We start from the raw sequence: 27,853 nt of genomic DNA on the forward strand, positions 1-27,853 counted from the left end.
CGGTATTTTACCATGGCAACAGAAAGGTATCTAGGCCACACATCATAGTGAGTCAACATGACTTTTGTGGAATAAGGAACCACAATTTGTTTTCATGAATAGGGGATTAAACCCAGGGTCTCTTCCATGGCTAGGCAAGCAAGCGCTTGACCCCTGACCAACCTGAAAACCTAGGTCAGCTCTCTGAGTAGGTACCATGTCCCCATGTCCCCAAGGCGTCAGGTGAGACCTCTGGTTGGCCTTTCTCTTCTTTCTTTCCATCCTTCCTTCCCTTTCTGCTTCCTTCCTTCTTTCCTTCTCTTTCATATCATGTTGCCCAAGAAAGTGCGAGAAGAGAAGACCTTGGGTGGCTCCCTGTTGATTTGAATGTCCTTTCATGGTCACCACCACAGACTGAGTTTAATAGCCATCTGTGAAGTGTATGAGTGCTTCCAGCAAATTATTCAAGCTGAGGGTGGACTTGCAGACCCCCCAGTGGACTTGTGGCTGGTGCCTCAGTTTGCATTAAAGCACAGTAGTCACTTTTCCTCCCCCATCCCCCACCCCCCACCCTGCTGCTCTTTCATCTCCTCTCTGTCCTGAAGATACCCACCAGGTGAGTCTCCTCCAGCTCATTCATCCCACACACCTGTTACCCTCAATGGCTCCTCAGGGCCTTGTTGCCAACTCACCATGTCGTGGTATCAGTGCCCAGCAAGGCTAAGGGCAGTGGGGTCACTTCTGACAGCTCTCACAGCTGGGACCTGACTTCTGCTAGTACCTTCTGTTACCCCTGAACTTATTGGAATCATTGTGAGCCCTGACTATGTCACTTATCTTTGCAACCCCTGCACATCTTGGGGCAATTGGTAATGCAATGAGGTGTGTGCTGTAACACCTGGCTTCTTCTGTGGCGTGGCACTGGTGGTGTTTGCATTGCATCTTGGGTATCTTTGCCCAAAGGCTCCTTCAGTTGACTTTATTGGGAAGATGTTGGCAGCTCCTAGGATGAGTGCCCCCAGCTAAAAGGAGGTAACTGTGACTTGTGTGGGGGGGGGGTAGGGGGGGAAAACAGGACCCTCAAACTCATTCCACTTGGACGTGGTCCCTCTGAGAAGTGCTTGCTTTGGTTTTTACCTTTCTCAGCATGGTTGCTATGGTGTGAGGTTGTGCTTTTGGCAAAATAGAGGAAAGGCTGGAGGAACGTGGAGAGGCAAACAATCCCTTGCCTGACACAAGAAGATCTTCTGAGCTCTGGGTGGGGGTTTCAGTGACCATGGGAAGCAGGCCTGACACCTTTCATGTTGCCATCAGTACGTACTGAATCAGTATGAGGTGGCTAAGACTTTCGCTGTACTTCCAAACATGAGGGACAGTGCGGTGTCACACTTAGCTGGCCACTTTAATTATTCATCTCTCCCCAGTATCTTTAGAAGCCTGTGGGGACCGGTGCCCATATTTTCAGTTATGGGGCGTAGCCCCTATATGCTCCCCCAACTCCAAAATGAGATTCTATGCTATACTATTGTTGTGTTCTCCTGAAATGGTGGGGAACAAGGGAGGATCTGAGAGATGGGCTTCTCTGGAATATTCCTAACCAAGACACCAATAAAGAAGCATCTGGGGGTTTTCCTTGTGGGTGATATCACAGGCTTTTGACCAGAAGGAGACTCCTGAGGCAGTGATAAGGAAAGAGTGGATACTGTCGCTCCCAAGGCTCACTGAGGATGAAACTGAGAGGTCTCTAGATGCACATGCACTCTGTTGTAGGTTGTGGCCACGGGGTCTACATGTGGAGGCTTAATAGGATAAATCCTCATTTGAAACTGTCCTGGGAACTGTATACTCATCAGTTCAGACCCACATTGCTGAAAGCACTTTGCAAGCTATAGTGTCCAGGACACAATAGGAAATGGCCATCCACTGTGGTGGTTTGGTGGGAGATCACACAAATCATTGCGGTGGAGATGGCATTACCAGAAGCATTCACACAATACACATTCTCCTGTGCCTCTGGGCCTCTGGCTTGCTATGTAGCAAAGGAGGACCTTGAATTCTGGATCCTTCTGCCTTCGCACTCCAAGTGTTGGGATTACAGGTGTGTACAACCACACTTGGATTTTATTTGGTGCTGCCATTTAAACCCAGGTGTCATGCATGCTAAAGAAACACTCTACACAAGGATCTATACCCTAGGGTGTGGAATACGAAAGAGCTGTCCATTCATAAAGTAAACTTAAAAATATGGCATGTAGTTAAGAAAATTAGAAGTCATCCCTTGAAGGTTGCCAGCAACTGGATTTTAAACAAGGCATAAGCTGTGGAGTAGCTTTGATTTTGTTTTGAAACAGCCACCCTGCCATTACTATCCTGTTTTTCTTGACTTATCAGCACTGACTGTTTGTGGGTCTGGGGTCTTGTAGAAAGATCAGGATGTTTTTTCAGAAGATGAGACATGTCAGAGACCCAGGGAGGTGAGCCATCAAAATGCTAAGTCCTAGGTTCTTGCCTGTTTCTCGTCAGGCTTAGAAAATGTTTTGTTTTGTTTTCTTCCTGGAATTCAGAGTTTTATAAGCATATATTTCAAAGAAAAAGTGTGACATGCCAAAAACCATATCAGAAATATAACAAAGGATTTCTCAGTGCAGAGCTGTTGGCCGTCAAGACGTGCATGGACACCCCAGGGTGGGGATATGAACTTATCTAACCTTCCTGAGGGCAGCCCGACTGCTCTGTACTGCAAACCTAATTGTTCCTGCTCTACAGAGAAGGCAATCTACTTCTAGGAATATAACCAACAAACTATTATGTCTGTGCAAAAAGAAATAGCTGCAAGGAGGCACTATTTATAACTGCAGCACTTAGAGCTGTGTAAATATCCAGTTCCTGAAGATTGACTCTGTGTGTGTGTGTATACATGTGTGTGCCTGCATATGTGTACATGTGCATGCATGTACTCATGCATGTGTGTACAGAACAGAGAGGTCAATGGCAGGTGTCTTCTTGAATTGCCTATTGAAGTCCATCTCTTTTTTCTTGAGACAGAGTTTCACTGGACCTGGAACTTATTAGTTGGTCAGCCAGGGCCAGGGATCTTCCTGAAGGTGTCTAGTGCTGCTGTGGTCAGCTTTTCACAAGAGTGCTGACGGTCTGACCCCAGGTCCTCAGGCTTACACAGTAAGTACTTTACCAACTGTCCTTTGCCCAGTTGACTATTTAGTGACATATCTCTCCCATGGAATACTGTGTGGTTAGAATGATTTTAGAATAATATTTAATAATCTGAAAAGATGCCTATATAGTTTAATTAATTATTTAGATGCCTATATAACTTTTTTTTTTTGAGATAGGGTTTCTCCGTGTAGGTCTGGCTATCTAGACTCGCTTTGTAGACCAGGATGGCCTGAGACTCACAGAGGTCCACCTGCCTCTGCCTTCTGAGAGCTGGCATTAAAGGAGTGTGCCACTATGCCTAGCTTTGATGCCTATATAATTTTATAGTTTAAAAGCAAGTGTTATAGTCTCTGCCTTGTTTTGTTTCAGAGACAAGCTCATACTCCATTGCCCATGCTAGCCTGGAATTCACAATGTAGCCCAGGCTGTACTTGAACTTGGTGTTCTTCAGCATCAGTCCCCACCTGTGGTTCTGTCCAAGTGTCATTGGCTTCCAGGTGGAAAAGGAGGACGCAGTGAAGCATGTTTTCCCGAGTTTGCTTCCCTCAGGAACCTCAGGCTCCAGACTGGGAGGGGTGGAGCATGAAACGAGGTCCATGCTACAAGATTTTGAGTCCAGCTAGGAGTGCAGGAGAAAAAAAAAAAATCTCTGCAGCCAAGTGTTATGGATCTTTTAGTTAAACAGCCACTTTAGCAGCAGACGGTGTGGGTGGCTAAGCATAGTTCACCCACACCTGATTAGGTTACAGCTGAAACTCAGTTCCAGAGCTGAGCCAAATGGAAGCTCAGGGCTAGGAGACAGCCAGGCAGCAGCAGAGGCCCAAGCACAGTGGTCCTGCAGCGACAGCCTGGACAGCAGTCAAGTCCCAGGGTCCAGCAATGAATTCTCTGGGGAGAAAGAGGGACCCTTTCTTTCTTTCTTTCTTTCTTTCTTTCTTTCTTTCTTTCTTTCTTTCTTTTTCTTTCTTTCTTCTTTTTTCTTTCTTCTTCTTTTCTTTTTTTCTTTTTTCTTTTCTTTCTTCTTGTTCTTTCTTTCTTTTTCTTTTCTTCTTTCTTTCTTTTCCTTTCTTTCTTTTCTTCTTTTTCCTTTTTCTTTTTCTTTCTTTCTTTTTCTTTCTTTCTTCCTTTCTTTCTTTCGGTTTTTTGAGACAGGGTCTCTCTGTGTAGCCGTGGCTGTCCTGGACTCTTTGTAGACCAGGCTGGCTTCGAACTCACAGCGATCCGCCTGCCTCTGCCTCCCGAGTGCTGGGATTAAAGTCGTGCGCCACCACGCCCGGCTTGCAGGGGCTCTTCTTTTTCTCGTGCCACATCTCAAAATAAACAGCCAGACTCAGACGACCTTCATTGAAGTAGATAGTGGGCTCATGCGTGTTTTTATTTCATGTGAGACAGGGACTTATAAACAGTGGGTGGGGTTTTGAGGATGAATGCATGTCATTGGCTGGGACTAGGATGCTGGCAATGCTCTATTTACAAGGGGAAAGGTCACGGTGACCATCGTACATGACTGAGCACCACCTGTAACCACTTTGGGGTTGTATCACTGTACTCCCGAGGCAGGCACCGAAACAAGAAGAGAGCTTTGTCCCACACCTTCCGTTCTCAGGATGAGATTTTAAACCTCAAGTTTGAGATTTCTGGGTTTTGAACACAAGCTGCATCTCGGGAGTTCCATGCCAGTTCCTCTGGAGGCACAGTCCACGAGCCCCACCCCAAGTGCTGGACTATAAGCACGAACCACTGCATCTGATTTATTTTGCTATAAGTTGGCATTTCCCTATGCATGTGTTCTTTTAAATTAAAGGACCAATAAAGGGGCCACCAGGATGTCTAGCGGCGAAGGGCACTTGCTACAGGAGCCTGAAGACTGAGTTTGAGTGGTGGAAGGAGAGGACAGGCTTTACAAAGTTGTCCTCTGACCTCCACACTAGTGCTGCGGTGTGCGGCCCTGCTCTCGCACATGATTACGAGCAAACACACTGATAATAAAGGAATTGCTGGGGGGCTGCAAGAACAATCACAAAAGGTATTGCAGTGTAAGCTGGCTTCCTAGGTTCTGAGGGAATTTTCTTCTTTGTGCTCCGGTGTTTAATTTTTTTTTTTTTTTTTTTTTTTTTTAATAAACGTGCCACTTACATAATAAGGGGAAAGCTACTTTGAAAACAGCATCAATCTCTTGATGTGCATATATTTAGAGTCTGAGTTGAAAGTGCTCTGTAACTAGGGGAGATCATCATGAACTCAAGGGGTGGGGCTGCTTCTACGTCTCTCAATTTCCCTGAGGAAAATACCTCACTCTGTCACATCTATCAATCTCTGAAAAAAGCCTCCAGTTTCCAGAAAATCGTGAAGCCAATTTTTACAGTGAGCTGGTATCCTTAGGGTTAAGGAACTTACTAGATACTTTCATCTGTCTGACTTAAAAAAAAAAAAAAAAAAAAAGTCCCTTTTCCAGAAATTGCTCTTTTCTTTCCAAATATTTTAGTGTACGAGTTCTAATCTGAATGCTACTCCTATTTTAGCCAGAGCTGTCCCCGAGCAGGCACTCACTGTTTTCCATTGAAAGGGGGGTTCTCCAGCACCCCAGCTCAGCCTCACCCCACCCATTTGGCAGATGCCTTCCCCTTAGGAAGCCTTGTCACCAAGCAGGGTGCCTGGCATACTCCTGAGGCTCCTTGTACATTTCTGGCTGAGACAAACTGGGGGTGGGGGTGGGGTTCCTAGGACCCCTCAGCAAACCACAACCACAAATGCTATCCCACAAACACTTTCCTTCCAGCCCATTCACACAGATCTCCCCTCCCAGCATCCTTGAAAAAGGGAAGAGTCCCTTAAGCTAATACACTATTATTTTCCAGAGACAAAAATCTGTTGGCCAACAAGAGCTGTGACTCCACTCCTGTTTTTCTCCCTCCTGCCTGTTCATCCCTTCCCCCCCGACTAACCAGTGGCTGCTGGTTTTTTTCGTACTTTTAAAGCCATGCCTTATTTTTTTCCATACAGCATGTTAAATTTTTGCTGCTTCTAAAATGTTACTCAGCTCTTGGAATAGCTTTGATTTTGTCAGTCAGCAGGCTCTCTGGCCCCTCTCTCTCCTTAACTTGGTTTCCTTCCCTCACCCCCCACCCCCTTTGTCTCTGAGGAAGGTCTTTGCCTTGGGAGAAGCATGGGCTTCTGAATGGAATTGACTTTGCTCCTGAGAAAGGGACCTCAGCTGCCATCGCTGTATGTCCTTTAAGACATATAGACATAGACACATACAGAGGGGCAAGTCTGCTCCCTGGGTGGGAGTCAGAAAAGTGACAGCATAGGATGGGAAATGCCTTTCCCTTCGAGAGCACCTTAGAGTATGCCGGCCCCTTCTCCAGCCAAGCCCTGGATCTGGTCCAGCATGCCCCGTGCTCTTTGTGGGTGGCCACCACACCAGCCTCTTAAAGACAGAACAATCTGAATTTTAAGCACGCACTGACACACCCTTCAGTTTCGAGGATGGAAATCATTCGAGGCCTTATGGAGGGGAACGGAGCAAAAGCTTCTAGAAGCACGCTGTGCTTTTATCCCAGAAATTCTATTCTAGAATTTTCCCTGAAGACTTCATGATTTAACCCTAGAATATGGAACAAGGCATGAAAAAACTTAGTTCGCTGTGGCATTGTCTCTCAGAGCTCTATGTTGGAAACAACATAAATCCCCACCTAAGAAAACTGGCCGAACAGACTTTATAGCGTCATACAACCCGGTGAGATGCAGCTGTGGAAGTAAGCGTGAGAAAGGGGTCACCAAACTGAAGTGATTTCCAGGGTTGAAGAAGCAAGGTGAGGAAGAGTGTGTGCAGCTGCTATTGTAACAGAGCTAAGACAGAAGATGCTAACCTGTAAGATGGCTCAGTGGTAAAAGCAGTTGCTGGCAAGCCTAAGGACCTGAGTTCAATCCCCAGGACCCACACGGTAGAGGGAGAGAATTAAGTTCTGCAAGTTGTCTCTCTGACTTCCATATGCACATTGTGGCATATGCATGCACACACACAAACAAACGTTAAGGACATGTATATCTTTACTGACCACCCCCCTGCCCCAACACACACACACACACACACACACACACACACACACACAGTATCACTAATAAAAATGGCTACTTCTAGGGCACAGGCAAGACTTTCTTGAGTGTACCTTTTGACTTGCAGGTACACACACAAGAGAGAGAGAGAGAGAGAGAGAGAGAGAGACAGACAGACAGACAGACAGAGAGAAAGTCTAATACATGTGAGTGAATTGGTTACATCTTGGCTCACAGTCCCAGCTGTGCAGATCTTCTGAGACCATCAAGAGCATTTGTGCAATAGCCAGGCATTGGCTTTACTATGGAGTGAGTGTGATGGACCACTGTGACTATGACTATGTATGGGGACACTCTTCTTCTTCTTTCTTTCTTTCTTTCTTTCTTTCTTTCTTTCTTTCTTTCTTTCTTTCTTTCTTTCTTTCTTTCTCTCTTTCTTGTTTTTTGAGGCAGGGTTTCTCTGTGTAACCTCAACTGTAAACCAAGCTGGCCCTGAATTCACAGAGATCCTCCTGCCTCTCCCTCCCTGAGTGCTGGGATCATAGGCGTGCGCCACCATGCCCAGCTTGACATCCTTATTCTGGTTGGTTGTTGGTTGGTTTTGGTTTTGGTTTTGGTTTTCGAGACAGGGTTTCTCTGGGTAGCCTTGGCTATCCTAGACTTACTTTGTAGACCAGGCTGGCCTCGAACTCACAGCAATCCACCTGCCTCTACCTTCCGAGTGCTGGGATTAAAGGCGTGCATCACGATGCCCAGCTTGACATCCTTATTCTTAGGAGTTGTATGCCAGGTGTTTAGGGGTAAAGACTTGAGTCTTGGTGCATTCACACAACTCAGGGGAAATAAAGAACAGAGAAAGATGGAACCCAAATATGCAAGGGTTGCCATTGTTTGAGTCTGTACTGATAGCACACAAGAGTTCAATTTCTTTCAGTTTATATGTTTAATATCTTTCCTCCCTCCCTCCCTCCTTCCCTCCCTCTGTCCCTCCCTCCCTTTCTTCCTTCCTGAACTGGGCCTCACACACCCTATGCAAGTGTCTTCTGCTGAGCTAATGAGCCCAGACTTTTTGTGGGGGCCACTTTTTATTTAAGACAGGGTTTCTCTACATTGCCCAGGCAGGCCTTGAACTTGCTTGTAGCCCACTCAGCCCTTGAATTGTGACATGTCCCCCTCGGTCCCTGGTGTATTTGGGAATACTGGCTTGTACCACAACGACTGTCATATTAAAAGTTTCCTTTATAAAATCTAGAGAAGTTTGGTGTGGTGACACAGTTCTGTAATCCAAGCATTTAGGGGCCACAAATTTGAAGCTAAACTGAGTGTATCTGATATTTGCTATTTTGTGGGTTCTTCTTTTTCCCCTTCTCTTTATCCCTCCTGGTTTCATCTCCTAACACTAGACAAGAGAGAACCAAGGATAGAATGGAGAAAGAAATTAGGAAAACACCTGAATCTACTTCCTTTTTGTTTCTTCTTTGACCACAGTTCCTAGCAAACTGCCACCAACCTCCCTAAGTGACCAACAACCACTGACTATAACTCACATGGCCTGAGGCATTCCCAGAATGCCAAACATCACACAATCACAAACATTGTCTGCACCTGGCAAAACCATGCTTCTGTGAGAGCACGAGGCAAATCATAGTCAGCTGTTGCAGACAGTCCAAAGCAGCCCCACACCCCTATACCTGGGTTTAACACAAAAGCACATTCTTATAATATTTCTGTTTTTTTTTTTTAAGAAACCAAGTTACATAGTTGAAATCCTGTGCCAAAAATAAAGCAATAGGGGCCAGTGAGATAGGTCAGTGGGTAAAGGGGCTTGGTGTCAGGCCTGACATCTTGAGTTCAAGCCCTGAGACCATGATTCTTGCAAGCTGTCCTCTTACACACACACAGAGGGGGGGGGGTATAAGAAAAAATAAAAAAAAAACAAAAAGTCAGGGAAGGGCATGGAGTGTGGCTCAGTGGGTCCCATTTAATCACCTCAAAAATCAAAGTTGGGGGTTGGCAGTATGACGTAGAGAAATGGCACCTTTGGTGTGGAGGCTCCACTGCCAGTCAGGAGTTGCAGGATATATGATCCCATTGTGATCCCAGAGACTCTGAACTGTAAAATCCTGTCTTGGATCCCATTGTGATCCCTAAGATTGAACTGGTAATCCCTGATTGCGCCCTAACACACTTGTGTTTTGTTTTTTCAAGACAAGGTTTCTCTGTGTAGCCTTGGCTGTCCTGGACTCGCTCTGTAGACCAGGCTGGTCTTGAACTCACAGTTATCCACCTGCCTCTGCCTCCCAAGTGCAGGGATTAAAGGCGTGTGGTAATACCATCCAGCAGCCCTAACACACTTTTAATTCAAGAACTTTCTGTTTACTGTAAGCAGGTGATTAAAGTGTGGCTCAGCCAGCCTTACACATACCTTTAATCCAAGAGCTATCTGTTCACAGGATTTAATAAAGTTAACCCCAGGTCAAGAGGCAAAACAAGAACCCAGTTGACAGGGAAGAAAGAGTAGGCAGGCCTTTGAGTTGAGGGGAATTGAAGACAGTGTGTAGAAGTAGAAGACATCTTTGGCGCTTTAGCTCTTTTAAAAGCTTTTAGCTCTTTGCCTCTTAGCTTTCTAGCTCTTGAACTCCTCAGCTGCTCGGCATTTGGTTGTTTGGGCCTTGAGCTAGTAAGCCTTTGGCCTTGGGTGTTTTGGCCTTTTGCTCCTGGGATGTCAGCTGAGCTAGTGAGCCTTTTGGGCCTTCTCCACTGGGATGTGAGCTGAGTAGAAAGGTCAGCTGGGTGCTTTCTCTGCCTCTCCGAGCCAGCAGATTTTCACCACATTTGGCTTCTGAGGGCTAAGAAGATGAGGGCAGATAGTACAGGGATGGGGGTAATGTGTTGCTGGAACACTAGCCACACAAAGTGGGACTTTCTGTCCCCTTGATTCTCTGCTAAGTCCACAGTACAGCACACAGCTGTGATTACAGCAGGTGCTCAAGGTAGATGACGGGTCAACTGAAGCCTCTCAGGGCTGAGCCTCCACAGCTGCCTTCTGAGCAGTTCATCTCCACGGCCTCTTAGTTGAAGGTCAGGAGCAGTTTTCATTGCTTTTCTATGTTCAGGTGTCAGGCAGGTCCCGCCAGTTTGCTAGTGTCTCTTCAGTCTCTTTCCAGTATCAGAGATTTGTCTTCAATGTACCAATTTGCTCAATGAAATCAATGTCTTGCTTTTTGTTTTGTTTTGTTTTGTTTTTGTTACACATGAAGCTGGTTTTTAAGCAGCTTTATAGGCTGGTGAATAGTCTTTTCATGTCTTTTTCTGGTTGCAAGTTTTAGATGTTTATGTTTTTCCAATGGGTTTGTAAATACTGCATATTATGTTGTTTTCATGAATATTTTACATGCATTTTTAACACGACCCACTTCCTTGAGAGAAACTAGCTTCTAAGGCTACCTGAATCAAGATAGCAAAGAGGGCCAGGTATGTGGCACTTGGGAGGCTGAGGCAGGAGCATCACAAGTGGAAGGCCAGCCTGAGCTAGATAGCCAATTCCAGTCTAGCCTGAGCTATGCAGTAAGACCTTGTCTCAGACAGACAGATAAACAAACAACAACATAATAAGGAAAAAGTCAGTGATGGAAACTACTGATGGAACACGAGCTTGGTCCAGCTATACAGCCTCCATCCTTCATTGCCCCCCGCCCCGACTCATCCTGGAGTGGGCTTGGTCCAGCTATACAGCCTCCATCCTTCATTGCCCCCCGCCCCGACTCATCCTGGAGGGGAAGACTAGAGAACAGGGAGCCTCACAGGTCTTGAGGTCCAGCCCTTGCATCCATCCTGGCAAAGCAGCTAAATTCCAGACACCTCTGTTGAGCCATCACAGATCAGGGTTAGGGTTTGGGTAGGGAACTCACATCACCACTGCCTGTCTCCCAGACTGTCAGAGACGATAGGATCTGCAACCGTTCTTATTGGAGCTAGACCTTACCTGTCACCTCAAATTTTCATGAATATGTAACTAACCCAACATGCGTCAGAGAAACATGAAAGGGGCAACGGCTGATGAATTTATATTGCTGGCAGCTCAGAGGATGACATTGTTATTAGTCAAATGACTGTTGTGAAGCCCCAGTAGGTCAGGCTTCGGGCCCCACATGTGGCTGTGGTTGGCCTCAGAGGCCCAAAGAGTCAGATTCAGAGAATAGCTGATGGTTCTCTCAGGCCCTTCTGGAAAAATCTCTAAAGAATTTGCATTGTGGTCACTCTTGTCAGTGGCCTGGCAGATGCTTCTTGAAAAACAATGGTAACAGTTACATATGTGAATTCATCTGCTTCTATTTCCTTGGTTTAAGAATCAGCTTTGCTAATTATGGGAACAGAAGAGCATCTTTCAGAGTCTGATAATGCTTTTTTTTTTTTTTAATTTCAAGGAGGCAGAGTTCAATGACAATGTCTTGAGCCAGGGTCCTGTGAGATTCAGGCACAAGCAATTCAGTAAGACAGAGTTTCCAGAAGCCCATGAGGGTGCTAAGGCAGACATAGCCGGGAGAGAGAGAAGCCTGGCTTGGACCCCATCTTGAAGTTCTGACCTCAGCAGCTCCCGGGGAAAGCATAGATTGCCCCTCAGAGTTCATCCCTCCTGCTTCGGAGATGTAGGCAGCAAGCTAGTCCCTGTCTAAGGGCTGTGAGGAACTGCAGCTGGAGGTTCAGCTGTAAGGATTCCATTGACAGGGACGGGGAGGAAGCCAGGCTCTGAGAGGTATTGCCCAGCGTCGTTTGCATATAAGGAATCGCCTTCTGTGTAAAAATAGCCCAAAGATGTACATTTATTCTCTTCATTGGCTTCTGTGGGCCTTGAAGCTAGTGGTTTGGACTCTCACAAGCTTGTGGGCAAGCCACTGGCTAGGTCTGCAGGCTCCCCTTCCAAGCCCATGTGCCTGCCACTGGCAGGACATTTCTGCCACCTGAGCCTTCCTCACCATGGACCAGGCCCTCCCCTGTGCTGCCACGGGGGCACACACACACTGCCTTGCAGAGTTGGCTAGAGTTGCTATCTTTCAGGTCTTGCAGTTATCAGAACAGTCACTAAGCTCTATTCAGCTGCTCTGGGGTGTGAACCCCAGGCTGGGAGACCATTGGGGGCCAAAGCTGAGGTGGGCTCCTGCATAACTCTTTAGTTTTTGCCAGAAAAGTAATAAAGACAACAAGTGGTGACACTCCTAGTAGCCGGCTGTCTCCTTAACTTCCTTCGGGAAGTCGTGAGCTGAATTGCGTGCGCCAGGTCCCTCCCGTGGTCCTCTGAAAAACCAGCCACCTGCTATTTGATGGTCTGCCTTGAGTGGAACCCCATCTCATTTCTTTCTTTCTTTTTTTTTCGTTCTTTTTTTTTTTTTTTATACACAATTAGCTCTCTGCAGGCCAGGGCAAGGCAGGCTTTCTGGCACACATGTGACCTTGCAACCTGGCAAGACTTGACTCCTGGCACAGTCATTAAACTCAGCCAAAATAGAGTATGCTATTATTCTACACCGCAGAGTCAAAGTCTTTATTTAGAGGTTTGACGATTGCATGATGGGCGGTGTCGGGATCGAGGCTGACAGCACCAATTACTCGAGTCAGAGAGGAAAAAAGGAAAGCAGGAGAGGTCATGTTCCCTCCCAGGGCTCCGTGTGCAGGCTGAACTCTGGAACCACTGGATGCTGAAGGCTACATTTGTTGCTTCTTTTGGTCACTACAACACGCCCCTGAATTTCTAACACATGGTGGCAATCCCAAGACACTGCTTAAAGGTGAATGAAGTCATTCTCCCTTGGGGTCTTGCTCTGCAGGAAGAATGTCGCTCTTGGTACATTGCTGCAGTCGGCGAACAGGAGACTCTGAGTGTCAGTGTTTCACGGATCTCTCACCACAGGCTGGGAGCACAAGCTGCAAGTGCAGCTCCTTGTCCACATTTCCATAAGAGGAGAAGGCTGAAGGGAAAGGACAAATGATTGGGTCCCTGTAATATAATCCAGATGCCTGGTGCACCATGGGAAGAAGACCCAAGTTCTCCAAGTTGTAGGCTATGAAGCCTTGGAGGGCGTTAGCAGGGCTCTAGGGAAGGTGAGGAAGTGAGGAGGTGAGAGAGTGGAACTAAACCCTCAGGATTGTTTGCCTGGTGATTAAGGCAGGCCTTTTAAAAATATGGCCAGTAGCTAGTCATGGTGGTGCACACTTTAATCACAGGTAGAGGCAAGCAGACATCTATGAGTTCAAGGCCAGCCTGGTGTACATAGGGAGTTCCAGGCCAACCGAGATTGCATAGTGAGATCCTATCTCAAGACAAGTAAAACCAATGGCAAGAAGGGCTGACAAGGTGGCTCAGTTAGGTGTTTGCTAAGCAAGCATGGGGCCCTGAGCTCAATCCCCCAGAACCCCTGGAAAAGTTGGCTGTGCTAGTGCATACCTAAAATCCTAGTGCTGGGGAGACAGTGACAGGAGATTTCCTGGAGTCTAGCTGAGTTAGTGAGCTCCAGTTGACTGAGAGAGGATGGAGAGGCGTTAGGGAAGACACCTCAAAGTTACTGTCTGGTCTCCACACATACTGCAACCAGTGGGTCATCTGTAGCCACATATTGATTTGAAGCCTATCCTGAGCTACATAAGACCCTGTTAAAAACTGAGATCAACAATAAAAACAACCAGAGGAACACCAACAAGAGCTAGAAATGTGCCTATAATTCCAAGAGTTATGTGACATGTGTAAAAGCCATGCAATTGGAAGATCCACAAAGAACTCCAGGCTATTCTGGCTTTGGGACCTCCTCACTGAGCGAGCACTGCAATATGGTTAGGACCCTTGTGTAGAACATTCTTTTTCCAATCCCTCAGCACATGGATACTTTTGAAGTCATAAACTGTCTCTGTCACTGGTGTTCACCTTATTTGTGTTTGTTTGGGTTTTGTTTTGTTGTTTTGTGTGTTTGTGGTGTTTTTTCCCCCATATAACTTTTCCTGGAATTTCCATTCCCAATCTGGATAGATAAAAGCAGTAGGTTCCATGAACAGTGCTATGGAATTGTGCTTGATGACTGCTGTTTGTTCTAGCCTTCTACTTTTTACTCTTACAAGACTATTTCTACTGGGGATTGCTTTCTTTTTTTTTTTTTCTTTCCCCTTTCTTTTCCCTTCTTTCCTTTCTTCCTTTCTTGGCGGGGTCTCTATATATAGTCCTGGCTGTCCTGGAACTCACTCTGTAGACCAGGCTGGTCTTGAACTCTCACAGACATCCACCTGGCTCCGCCTCCTGAGTCCTGGCACTAGAGGCATGCACCACCACACCTGGCTAACAATCCTGTTTTCTGAGCCTGCCGTCTTCTTGTTGCAAAGTGTTGGCTCAGTATCAATTGCCTTGAACAATTTTCCTTTGACAGGGGCTGAGGTACCGAATCCTGATGGTGTTCAAACAGCTTTGATTTGAGCCAGCTGCTCCCTATACAACTAACATGGTAAAAAAAAAAAATTAAGTAAAGCCAGAGGAGGGTTGACACGCACCCTTTTCTTTAAACTGAAAGATACTTAACTGTTGACACTGGCCATCTTTATGAAAGCTTTAAAAGTAGGATCAAATCCTTCACATCCATGTAACTGCTGAGGGGGACCTGCCTAGGGCTGGAGTCTTCTCTTCATGTTAGCTCTGGGTTTGCTCCAGGATATATGAAGTGTGTTCGTGTGGTGGTTAATGTTGACTGCCATCTTGACAGAGCCTAGAATCTCCTAGGAGACAACCCTCTGCCCATGAAGGCTTACCTTGTGGGCAGCACCATCCCTTAGGCTGGGGTCCTGGCCTAAAAAAACTAAAAAGTGAGTTGAACACAAGCATTCATGTCTCTTTACTTCCTGGATGCAGACACTGTAAGGCTGGCTGCTTCAAGCTCCTGCCACCGTGGACTGTACCCTCACGCTGTGGCCAAAGAAATACTTCCCTCAGTTGCCTTTGTCTGGTACTTGCTTACAACAATAAGGAAGGCCACTTTGCTCCATCTGCGATCATGTTGTGTTTTCTGGGATTATTTGGAGGCTTTGCACTTGGGCAGGATGCCTTCCTTGTTGAGTCTGGCATCTTTTTAATTGTTACAAGGACAGACTTGTTACTGTGGCTTCGGCTTCTAGGACGTTCTCTGAGCTCAGCTATAGTACCCAGTGTGTGTGTGTGTGTGTGTGTGTGTGTGTGTGTGTGTGTGTGTGTGTGTGTGTGTGTGTGCGTGTGTGTGTGTGTGCGTGTGTTGGGGAGACAACTGTCCCTGAACTTCTTGGTTTCCGTCTCAGCTCTTAACTTTCTGCTTTCCTTGTGTGAAAGGGTGCCTCATATAGCCCCTGGCTGTCCTGGACTCACTTTGTAGACTAACGAGCCTAGCCTCAAACTCACAGAGATCCGCCTGCCTCTGTCTTCCAATGCTGGGATTAAAGGCGAACGCCACTACCGCACAGCTTGCTTTTGGCCTCCTACTTTCTATGCAGTTGAGGATGACCTTGAGCTCTTGCTCCTTCTTCGCCTGCCTCTGGAGTGCTGGGATTACAGCCTGCTTTACACAGATTTTCTGCTGAGTTTCTGGCCATCCTGTATAATTGTTACTACATGGCAGAGGGATGGGTGAGCTTATGGGCTGTGTGCCTTCCAGCCCTTCCCATTAGAGTCACTGCAGCTCTCAGCCCTGTCTATTCACCTACCACACCTGGCTTAAGGCAGAGATGGCCAGAGAGCCTCCTTCACCTCCAGGGTCACACCTGAAAGACGTGCTTGACTTCTGAAGCCCACATCTCTAAGGCCTTGTGCAAAGGGGTCAAGTACAGCTCTTCAACGCCAGGAAGAGGCAAACCAAAAGATTAGAAATGCTGAAAAGAAGACACAGCTGTCAAAAATATATGAAATTAGCAGCATAAGCTGCGAAATGTAAGTCGCAGACAGTATAAAAATAGAAGGACGTTCAGAGGTGAAACCCAGCCTCCACAGCCGAGGGCCTGGGATCTTCTGCTGCTTTGCTGGAGGCCCACAGAATAGGGCAGTTCATGCAGAGAACTCAGCTGGCACCCTGTGTGGACGCACGGCATGGAGAAGACTGATTTGTATGTCTCTCGCTAGGCAAGTGTTCTTCACTTCAGTTAGCAGAAGAACCGTGGGCTATAAGGCAGAGGCTGGCAAGTCCTGTGTGCCGGATAGCTCATGTCAACTTGACACAAGCTAAAGTCATCTGAGAGAACCTCAGTTAAGAAAACGTCTCCGTAAGATTTGGCCAAAGGCAAAACCATAGGGCATTTTCTTAGTGATTTACGGGGGAGGCCCCAGCCTGCTGTGGGTTGCCACCTATGGGTTGGTGGTCATGGGTACTATAAGAAAACAGGCTGAACAAGCCGTGAGGAGCAAGCCAGTAGGTAGTGCCAGTCCCCACCCTACCCCCCAGTCCCCACTCCCACGACCTCTGCATCATCTCCTGTCTCCAGGTTCCTGCCCTGCTTGAATTTCTGTCCTTACGTCCTTCAATGATGACCAGTGACATGGAAGTGTAGACCAAATAAACCATTTCCTCCCCAACTTGTTTTGGTCATGGTGTTTCATCACCCTAATTAAGACACACTGTGACTCAGAATGCCCCCTCCCTGTGGCAGCCACTAGGGACACTGTGGCACAGGGCTCTGTGAGCATCTTGGGCTGCCCAGTCTTGGGTCACTACTGATCAGTTGGCACAGGAGGTGGAGGGTTGTCTGGGTCCTGGCCTCTGATGTGAGTGTACATGTGTTCATGTACATGACTCACACGAGTCCTACCTTCAAGCTTATATATAGTCAATGCCCTCTGGGTGGCCGTGTGAACAGTAAGAGCTGATGGGTCTGTCAAGGTCCTGGAAAATCAGATATGGCATCAGGGATCCAGGATCTGAGCCACTTCTCTGAAGATCTTGTCTTTTGCTTTTCTTTAAAAATGGTTTTTTGTTTTTTTTTTTTTTTCAAAATAAGCTTTATGACGTGGCATGTAGTTTAGTGCCCTGAGTTCTAGCCCAGAATGACATAAAACAAAAAACGGTTTTAAACACTTTCAAAAATGAACCTAATTTTTAAAAAATCGAACTTTTACTATGGAAAATTTCAAACACACTCAAGTAGACAGAAAAGTATGAGGAACCCCTCAAACAGGTACCCCCAAGTCCCAACAGTCCTCAGCTCAGTGCCTGTTTTATCTCTACTTGCTCCCACCCTTTCCTCAGCCTGGATTGTTTTGGAGCAACTGTTGGACATCATCTTGCTGCATCTGAAATATTCCAGGGTGTCTCTCCAAAAGATGCAAAGGCTTACACATGGCTGAAAAATAACCGTCGTACGATGAGAATGTCCAAGGAAATAAACAGTCATTTCTTAATGTCATGAAATATCTGACCCGTGTCCAATATTTCTTGTCTTTTAACACTTGGCACCCCATCCCAGCTCCCAACACCCTGTCTACAGTGTGTTGGCTGAAAAAGGAATTCTTTAAAAGTTTCTACCTTGTAATTGGTTAATGCTTCCTTCTTAAATCTCTTGGGGCTTGTTTACACTTTTGTTGTATCTTATTTTAAGAAACTTTCTTACTGGTCGACTCTTTGTAGCAACAACACAAACAAGCACTGATTAAGAAGCTGCCCTAAGAGTAACTGTTTGTGCCATTAGTGTGTTTCCATGGAAACACAGTTTCCACTATGGAACCTGGTCCTTGCCCAGCTTCAGAAATGCAGACTCAAAGTGCCACACTTTTGGCAGTGGCCATGTTTGAAATGCATGGGTGGATGGTAGCCACAGTCCTTGGCAACCACTGCCACCTAGTTAAGTTACATAAGCAGTAAACCATGGTTGGGAGATGACAAGAATGGTAGAGAGATCCTTGGTGGTGTAGCTGCCTACAGCTTTCCTGGGGCCCACCAGTAATTCAGTTTTATGAGTTCTGCCCATCGTGGGACAGAATTTGCTGAGATGTTCTTTCCTGACACTCTAGCGTTCTTGCAAGTTCACCATGCTGGACTTGGCAGTCATTTCTTTGGTCTACCTTTGTGCTCAGTGTCTAAGGTGACTATAAATATGCTCCCTTGAAAAAGTCACAGAACATAGATTCTAACGACGCATGATGTGTTAGAATTAGCTCAACAGATCAAGCCCCCTCCCAGTGTCCCTCTGTGAGAAGCAGGGTTCTACCTTGACTGGGCTTCCCTCCTGCCACCTTTCCCAGCTTCACTGTAACTTCCACTGCTTGGCTGTGCATAGAAGAGTGCTAGAAAAAACACACTCAGGTGAGCTGCAGAAAAAATTCTAGAACCTGGAGGGTAGCTACTGTCCATGAAGAAGTGACGCATGCCCCATGTCAACACCGCCCAAGCTTCTTAGACACTAGGGGCCAGTGGTTCTTTCAGCCATCCTGGAGACTCAGTCCTGTAATCCGCATCCCAGGCTTCCTCCTCTTCGTCCGTCTGCTTTTTACCTCATACACATTTCCTTTAGTGTTCTCTTGTGTGTGAGAGCCTAACTGATGACATTAAGTATACTGAGGGTTGCCTGGCTCAACCTGACTTTTTTTTTTTCTTTCAAGATTTATTTCTGTGTCCGTGTGTCTGTAGGACTCTGCTGATTAAGGTAGAAGTCTGGCCCTCTCCAGATAGCGGGTTCTGTGGATAGCGGGTTCTGTGGATAGCCGGTTTCGTGTGTGGTCCTGTGAAGAATGGATTCCCCCACCAGATCTGGCCATTCCAGATTTTTATAAGAGGAGTCACATAGTCCTAAAAGAAAATACAGGCCTGACCTTTCCTGATAACAAGCACAGGGAATTCCAGGAAATACTCCACCCCGTGCTGAGATCCTAGTCTCCAACCAATGGTCTTTAATTACACCTTAGGCACCCACTCACACATAGAATAATTAAGTACTGTCTTCCTTCCTTCCTGTGATAAGGGCTCCATGTTACAGAGGCATTATATCCCTGTACGCAGATGAGGTATCCTGGCACCATGAGGCCTAGCGAATCAGACACATTTAATGCCTTCGCAGTCATAGGAACTGTCCAACCACTGCCTGTGGCTCAGGGCTGACTCCTGGGGCAGCGCTCTGCTCTCTGAGCCTGCTGTAACACTCACCTTTCTTTGAGAGGCTTAGAACCCAGATCTGTCCCTGTTGCCACTGGGGAAGCCCTGAGGAGCATGGGTCTCACCCTGTCTTCCTGTGAGTTTTGGGCATCCGTCCAAACGCCCCTGCTGTGCTGGGCTCAGGACACAGACCTGGGGACGCACACCAGTGGCACGGAACCACATGTATCTGTGTAAATATATATCACACATGTATGTATTTACAGATGGAAGATGAGGTCATCAGATCCCCTGGAGTTACAGGCAGTGGTGAGCCACCATTTGTGGCTGCTTGAAACTGAATCTTCTCTTTACCGCTGAGCCACCTCTTTAGCTCCTCTCTAGGTCATGTAGACATAGGTCCTACTGTTGGCGTTCCCTTGTTCCTCTAGCTAATCGACGGCAAGGTAGATACCTGACCCAAAGGTGGCCAACCAAATTCTTTCCCTTTGCAGGTTTTTCTTCTCTAAGAAATGTGAAGGAAGTTCTCATTGGCTGTGATGAGCAAGGTGAAAGGTCATGTTGGCAATGGCTGCCATTTAGATTATGGGCAGAGGGGGAGAAGAATTCTCCAGTTTGAGCCTGGCGTGGTGGCGCCCGCCTTTAATCCCAGCACTCGGGAGGCAGAGGCAGGTGGATCACTGTGAGTTCAAGGCCAGCCTGGTCTACAAAGGAAGTCCAGGACACCCAACGCTACACAGAGAAGCTCTGTCTTGAAAAACAAAAAACAAAACAAAATCTCAGTTTGAAAAGAGAGTAAGTAGGACAGAACAGTTCACAGGAGAAGCAGGGAGGAAACGCCCCAGGGAAACTAACCAGGTGTTTCTGATTCCTGACTCCGTTTCAGTTCCTGTGAGTATGGGCTTGGTTTCTCAGACTTGGATTCTTTGGGATTCCAGATTTTGTCTCTAATTAATTACTTGAGCAAGTCTGACTAGGTATCTGATCTTTGTAACCAAAGCAGACTACGCCAGGGAACGAATAAGGATGTCTACCATGGCTACTTGGATTCAGCATTGTCATCAAGGACTTCCTTGCCGGTGCCATACAGGGAAACAACAAGAGCTCTGAAGATTGAAAAAAAGCGAGACTGTATTCACAGGGGTAAGATTCTGAGCACTGAAAAATCCAAACTGACTCTACTGGCTGGTTTTGTGTCAATTTGACATAAGCTAGAGTCATCAGAGAGGAAGAAGTCTCAGTTGAGGAAATGCCTCCATGGGATCCAGCTGTAAGGCAAATTCTCAACTACTGATCAACCGGGAGGGGCCCATCCTATGGTGGGTGGTGCCTTCCCTGGGATGGAGGCCCTGGCTTCTGTAAGAAACCAGACCAGTAAGCAGCACTCTTCCATGGCCTCTGCATCAGCTTGAGGCCAGGTTGGGACCAGAGTTCAGGTCCCATAGAGTCCACATAAAGCCAGACACAGTAGTGCACATCTGTAATTCGGTGTTTCCATGGAGACGTGGGAGGCAGAGATGCAAGAGTCCTTGCAAACTCACTGTAAGCTAGCCCTGCTTACACAGTGGTGAATATGAGACCCTGACTCAAACAAGGTAGAAGGCGAGGACACCCCAGGCTGTCCTCTGACCTCCACAGGAACATGGTAGTGCACATACAAACACACATATGCTCAAGAACACACATGCATGTATGAACAACAAAGATTAAAAGATATGTATAAAACTCCTCTTCTAAGACCTACAATTAGCACTGGCTTAGTTTTTTTTTTTTTTTAAAGACATTTAAATAGAAGGGGTATATTCATAACTAAATAAGTTGGGATATATTCATGGACCGAACAATTTAAGGAGTCAAGGATCCCCAAATTTATCTGTAAGCGTAATGCAATTTCAGCTTCAGTCCTAACAGACGTATTTTTTTAGAGTAGAAATTGACATCCTGGTTCTAAGATGTATTTATACAGGAACACAAAACTTAAAATAGTCAGGCCTGTCTTTAAAAAGAGTGATGTAGGAGGCTCGCACTACTAGATTTTAAGCATAAAGCTACAGAATTTGAGACAGTGTGGTACTGGATATAAGGATAGTCAGCCAGATCAATGAAAAACCTAGAGACAAACCCACCTGAGTGCACACAGTGTGGCACTTTCTGAAAAAGCATCCATGAACTGGGCACAGTGGCTCCTATGTGTAATCCCAGCACTTAGGAGGCTGAAGCAGGTTATGGTCAGTCTAGATTATGTAGTGAATTCAAGGCCAGCATGGGTTACATAGCAAAAATAAAATAAAATAAACACACACACACAAAAAGAGAAAGAAAACAGTAAATAAGTGACAAGGCTCAGATGTCATTCATTGACAGGAGCTGAAGGCCGTTTATGTGAATGGGACAGAAGCAGCTGGATGGCCGCATGGACTGCAAGGCAGAGATGCGGAACGCAAGGCACGAACGTCCATGGAAGTCAGACAGCGAGAGCACAGTAACAAGCAATAAGAGAATCATACTGATAAGCTAATGCCATCAAAGTTAAAAATCCATGCTCACCAGGAAGACAGGACAATTATGTGTGGGTAGAGATGTTTGCAATGTGCATCTCAGGGCAAGAGCATTTTGGTTTGGTTTTTTTTGTTTGTTTTGGTTTTTTTGTAGCTTAGATTGTCTTGGAACTCACTATGTAGGCCAGGGCGGCCTTGAACCCATGGAGATCCTCCTGCCTCTGAGTCCCGAGTACTGCCGTGACAGGCATGATTATCATGCCTGGCTTGGCCATGGGTTTTTTATTTGACATATAAAGAACTACAAATATAAAAATAAACAAGCAGTGGAAAAATGATCTGAATGGGCACCACCCAAAGAAAGTCGGTGGAGAGCCAAAAAAAAAAAAAAAAAAAAAAAAAAATGCATATAAAAACACTCAACCTCACAGTCATCAGGGAAATATAAACTAGAGAAGTACTGATAAACCACCATATTTTAGAGTAAAAGCTGGTACACAGAGAGAGAGAAGCTAGTCCAGCCTGAAAAGATTCCTTTCCCAATGTCCTTTGTAAGTGTAAGTGTCACACAATGTGGTTTTAGCCAATGAGATATAAGTAGGGTTGGTTGGTAGACCTTCAAGGAAGCCACTTAGAAGAAAAGCAGAGTTGACAGGAACCATCCACACCTCCCTTTCTCCCTCCTGAACTGTAGCTGTGATGACTGGAGCTCAGGCAGTCATCTTAACAGGTGACAGAGTGGGATGCTGGGAGGAGCCTCGACCCATGAAGGCATGAGGAACTTCAGCCATAATCCTCGGACTTTTACACAGAAGCCAAATAGACTTTACCAATGTGGTAAAGTGGATCAGGTGGCTTTTCTTTTTCTTTCTTTCTTTCTTTCTTTCTTTCTTTCTTTCTTTCTTTCTTTCTAACAAGTACTGTGCTAAACAGTTTTATGTCAACAGGACAAAAGCTAAAGTCATTTGAGAGGAGGGAACCTCAGTTAAGAAAATTTCTCCGTAAGATTAGTGGTCAATGGGGGAGGGCCCAGCCCATTGTGGGTGGTGCCATCTCTAAGCTACTGGTTCTGGGTTCTATTAAAAAAAAAAAAAGGCAGGCTGAGCAAGCCATGTGAGCAAGCCAGTAAGCCACACCTCTCCATGGCCTCTGTATCATCTGCCTCCAGGTTCCTGTCCTGCTTGAGTTCCTGTCTGTACTTCCTTTGATGATGAGGAATGATCTGGAAGTGTAAGCTGAATAAACCCTCTCCTCCCCAGCTTGCTTTTGGTAATGGTGTTTCATCACAGCAATAGAAACCCTGACTGAGACAGTAACTAAATTCAGTTCCCACTGACAGAGCCAGGTGTGGTGGCACACACCTTTAATCCCAGCACTCTGGAGGCAGAGGTAGGTGGATCGCTGTGAGTTAGAGGTCAGCCTGGTCTCCAAAAATGAGTCTAGGTTCAGCCAAGGCTACACAGAGAAACCCTGTCTCAAAAACCAAACAAAACAATTCCAACAGACAGAATATCCAAATACCCAACAAATAAGAGCACAAGGAAGAAATCAAAGTCCCATCACACGGCAGCACATGGTGTCGCTGGCTGTTCCATACGAGTGTAGAAAACTATTTAGAACACAGGTGTCTATGATAAATGAGTAGACAGCAAAAAGAATGACTAGAAAAACCTGCTTTGTGGAGAGAGAGCACGCATAAAATGCACAGGAAAGTGATCAAGCACGCGTGCAATTTATTGAAAACCTCTCTAGGGTGGTGGCACTGTCGTCTTTCCTTTTTAGTCCTCAGCATATACAACATCTCCCAAGTCCTATTTTGTGACAGAGTAGATAGTTTTCACAAAAGGAAACTGTGGATTGAAAAAATCCAAGCGCCCAAGTCACTGTAAGAGAAATTTAAAACAAGCAGCTGTGGGTGTGGCTAAGGCGGTGGGGTGTTCATCTAGCGTGCGGGAGCCCTGGCTTTGATCCCCAGCACCATAGGATCTAGGTGTGCTGGTGCACATCTGTCATGCCAGCACAATGGCAAACACACCCTGTAGCTCTGAGAAGACTTGAGAAGACTCGAGGTGCGGGTGCCTGCCATGCCCTTCAAGCCCAGCCTCTTCTGGGTTTCCATGCCTTACCTGGCTTCCTGAGCCCCTGAGCGCCACTGTGTTGGTGTCCTCCAGGAAGGCATTCTGCCCTGGGGTAGATTGAAGGTCAAGGTTTCATTTAGAGATTTGCCCATTTCTGACGAATCTATGGTATTTTAAAAAATGGAGTAAGTATGACTGACTGTAGTGGCTGTCACCTCATCCCAAAACAAAGGTGGCTCTTCCTCTCACTTTCCAAAGGGAGATTTGCTATGCTTTGTATAGTATTTGACGTGGGATTTCATCGCCATGGAGCTTATAACTGCGATACCAGCAACTTCATATATGCACTCCTGCTGGGGCATTCAGAGCTTCCACTGTGAGGCTTGTCACCCTCTTCATGTCTACTCTCAACATCTGAGTCCTAATCAGTGGGTGATCGCGCCACATCTAGAATGTCACATCATCCCAGTGGATAGGCGATGCTGCTGCTGTAGTGGGTTCATGAGGGGAACATTTTCAGCAGATGAAAGGGAGAAGGGGCTTTGTGACTTTGAGCTCCAATCTGCACGTGGTGAACCCTGAGTCCTTGCTGTCTTCTGACCTTAGGGCACAGATCAGGGAAGCCTAGTGGCCAACGGCATGTCGTCTGCTCCTAGTCCCCTCCCAATCCTGTGCAGCGAAACAGAGATGGGGTTCCCTATGGACCCTGGGTGGAGGAATTTCAGATGGCCGCTGCCCAGTTAATTCCAGAGAAGAGTGAGGAATCGCTTTCACCACCGGGCTGTCTAATGAGACTGACATATCTGTGGGCTGAGCACCAGTGGCACTGTAGGGGACAGGAAAGGAGGTGACCCTGCTCTTGTCTTCATTTGTGTCCCCAGGTTTGGCTCCGGAGCTTCCAGGAGCCTCTTTCTCCCCCCCCCCCCCCCCCCCCCCACATCCTTCGATGCAGCCCTGTGCCATCATCTGGGTTTGCATGAAATGTTCAGAGGTTCACATGTTAAAACCTTTGCCCCCAGGTGGTGGCGCTATTGGGAGCTGGTGAACACAGAAGGAGGCGGGGCCTGGGGAAGAAGCCAACCATTGGACTATCTCAGATGATCGTTTTTCTTAGACTCTCCCGCCATCTCTCTCCCTCTGACCCCTTACTCTCCCCCACCATACCTTCTACCATCTAGACCTCCTGCCTTATCCCTGGCCAAAGCAGCAGATCCTGACAACCCAGGGGCGGAACCCTTTTGTAGCTATGAGTCCAAATAGACATTTCTTCCTTCCTGTTGATTTTTCTTGAGTATTTTATCACAGTAGTGGAAAGCTGATGAACATACCTACTTTTCTACCCACCACCGAAGGACCCCTGTGGCCCCAGATCTGGCAGCTACCTTTGTTTTTCTATATCTTACAACTCCGTCCAACGGGGCAGCTGCCATCCACGTGTGCCTCTGGCATACTTGAGATGTGGTAGCTCTGGCTGTAGAAATGAATTTTCCCTTTCATTCAGCTTAATTTAAACCCAAACATGAAAACAGAGTGACGGTTCGATGATTGGAAAACTCCTAAGAGTATTTGGAAGAGTTTGGGTATGTAAATTTACTTTTTTTGACTGTACATTTTATGAGATCTAAATTCAGATTGAGTATTTATTTCCAGTGAGGATTTGGCAAGTTAACACAAAGGGCTATGTATGCTATAAACACTCAACAAGTCCCAAAGATGGTGTACACAAAAAACCTAAAGCAGCTCACTGATAAGCTATGTTTTTAAAGACGGGTCTCATTATGTAGTTAGGCTAGTCTCAAACTCTCAGTCTTCCTGTCTAGTCCTGGGATTATACATGTGTGGGACGTGGATAGTGCCATCTCCTAGGGGCTTGATGGTGTCTCTTCAGGAGAAGCCTCTCTTGTTGTGTGACCTGAGGTGACACTTTCTCTGAAAAGGGCATGTTGTACTATGGGAAGGAGAAGTCTTTAGACAATGACCTCGAGTGCTCCATCTTGCTGGACCCATCCCTGACCATATCCAGGGCCTTTTGTTCTCCTCTCTGTCACTGAGACTCTGAGCATCAGTAACACACGTGACAGGTCTCCCCGGCACTGACCTGCTCGGTGACCGGCGCTCTGCTCAGACGTGCCCCTGGCCTTGCTTTTGTGTCTCATGGCACGATTGAAGATGGAATTCCTCTGGATTGGGATGCGGCAGTGGGGTTCTTCATCTTGAGTCTTCTCAGCAGCCTCGGGTGCCTCCCTGTTCTCGGGAAGTAGCTCGGGCCGCCTCGTCTCAGCTGGGCCATGATTGCTTTTCCATGAGCTGCTCACTGATTTCCTCTGAGGTTTTCCCCGGTCCTCAGAGTCTTTGGTCTCCATGGCAATAGACCTAATGGTTTCTCAGCAGGACCGCTGGGGTCAGCAACCTCCCTGGCTCCATCAATTTTCAGTGCTTTAGAACAGGCAGAGAATGATTGTCAGTTGGAGTCACTGGGCCAAGTGGTCCATTCAGAGTATAGACTCCTTTTCCATTGGGGTTTGATGAGATTTGGCATGATCCACATACCCAACCAAGTGTGGCTTTGCCAACAAGAATCGTGGAGCAAACTGCTCATTTGGAGGCAGTTGCATGTCACTGTGTGATTGAGGCATGTTTATCCTGTTCATCGGGCGGCACTTTAAAAGAGAACACTTAACATAGTCTGTATAACTAACTTGCAAGTAAATGTTTCCTGAGTAACTCTAGGCATGGAAATTAGCAAATAGTGAGAGAATTCTAGGAGAGCGGCAGGGGGGGGGGGGGGGGGGGTGGGGAGGACAGTCAGGGCAGATGAAGCAGGACCGGCTGTCGGGCAAAGGCAAAAGGTGCTGGTATCGACAGGGTTCATTTATGTCTGAGCAAACTTGAACTCAGTGAAAGCAAAGTTTTCCCATCATCTGGTGGCCAAGTGCAACTGGGTTAGTGGCCTCTTTGTGTAAGAAGCTCATGCCATGGGCTGGAGTCACATAGGCTAGCTACCCACCCCACCCCCGCCCTGAGCAACTGTCTAACATATATTTCTTTCTTTCCTTTTTTTTTTTTTTTTTTTTTGGTTTTTGGTTTTTGGTTTTTGGTTTTTGGTTTTTGAAGACAGGGTTTCCCTGTGTAGCCTTGGCTGTCCTGGACTTACTTTTCAGACCAGGCTGACCTTGAACTCACAGCAACCCACCTGCCTCTGCCTCTGCCTCCTGGGTGCTGGGATTAAAGGCGTGCACCATCACTGCCCAGCCCTAACATATATTTCAAACTAAGACACTTGTAGCAGAAAAAGGGAGGTGCAGCAGAGGGATCCAGGGCTAGACGGTTAAACCTAGCTCCCTCCCACCACAGACTTCCTTCCAGGATAGGGATCTGAGATAGTGATGGACCAGGGGCTTTGGAGAATGGGTGCCACACTGGTGGGGCATTGTTCTGGGTGGTGAAGCCACAGAGACTTTATGGGTGCAAAAGTCATGCGTAGAAGCTGTGTATACAGGGGCTGGTTTCTGGGCCATGGGTCAGAGCTGCCATCGTATTCTTTGTTAGTCAGAGACTCCGGGAACACTTAAGCAGTTTCACGCCTTCTTCTATAAAACAGGGACAGTGGGAACTGAGTGCAGGACCCGCCCACACATTCTTTTTCTTACCCAGTCTCTGCCCAGCCCTCATCCTGTCTCTCCAGCATACCTGATCCTCAGGGTAGCAGCCTAGCATGAGAGTCCCCGGAGATGGAGAATGGCTTTGTCCAAGGCAGGGTTTGAAGCCTGAACCACACACCCCAGAATCACCCCCTGTGGCACATGCAGAGAGACAGCACCTTTTTTCCCCTCCTGAACCACACACCCCAGAATCACCCCCTGTGGCACATGCAGAGAGACAGCACCCTTTTTCCCCTTCCTGCCTACAGGGATGCCTGCTTTCCCTGAACAGTCTTTTCAATACATAGCCAAGCAGACACAAGCTGTGGGAAGGCCTAAGGAGGCAG

General features: G+C 46.8%; 1 protein-coding gene across 1 annotated transcript in view; it reads right to left on the reverse strand.

The window, feature by feature from the left end:
• The window catches only part of Ngef (neuronal guanine nucleotide exchange factor), an 86,724-nt gene that overhangs the window by 37,340 nt on the left and 21,531 nt on the right, over positions 1-27,853 (reverse strand). Inside the window, exons 2-3 of the mRNA XM_051154266.1 lie at positions 25,964-26,301; positions 23,914-24,028 (exon numbers count right to left, since the gene is read on the reverse strand). Coding sequence (XP_051010223.1) covers positions 23,914-24,028; positions 25,964-26,228 — 380 coding nt within the window. The 5' untranslated portion in view covers positions 26,229-26,301. The remainder of the gene's footprint in view (positions 1-23,913; positions 24,029-25,963; positions 26,302-27,853) is intronic.

This window comes from Acomys russatus, chromosome 12, assembly GCF_903995435.1.
Source record: "Acomys russatus chromosome 12, mAcoRus1.1, whole genome shotgun sequence".
Classification (NCBI taxonomy): domain Eukaryota; kingdom Metazoa; phylum Chordata; class Mammalia; order Rodentia; family Muridae; genus Acomys; species Acomys russatus.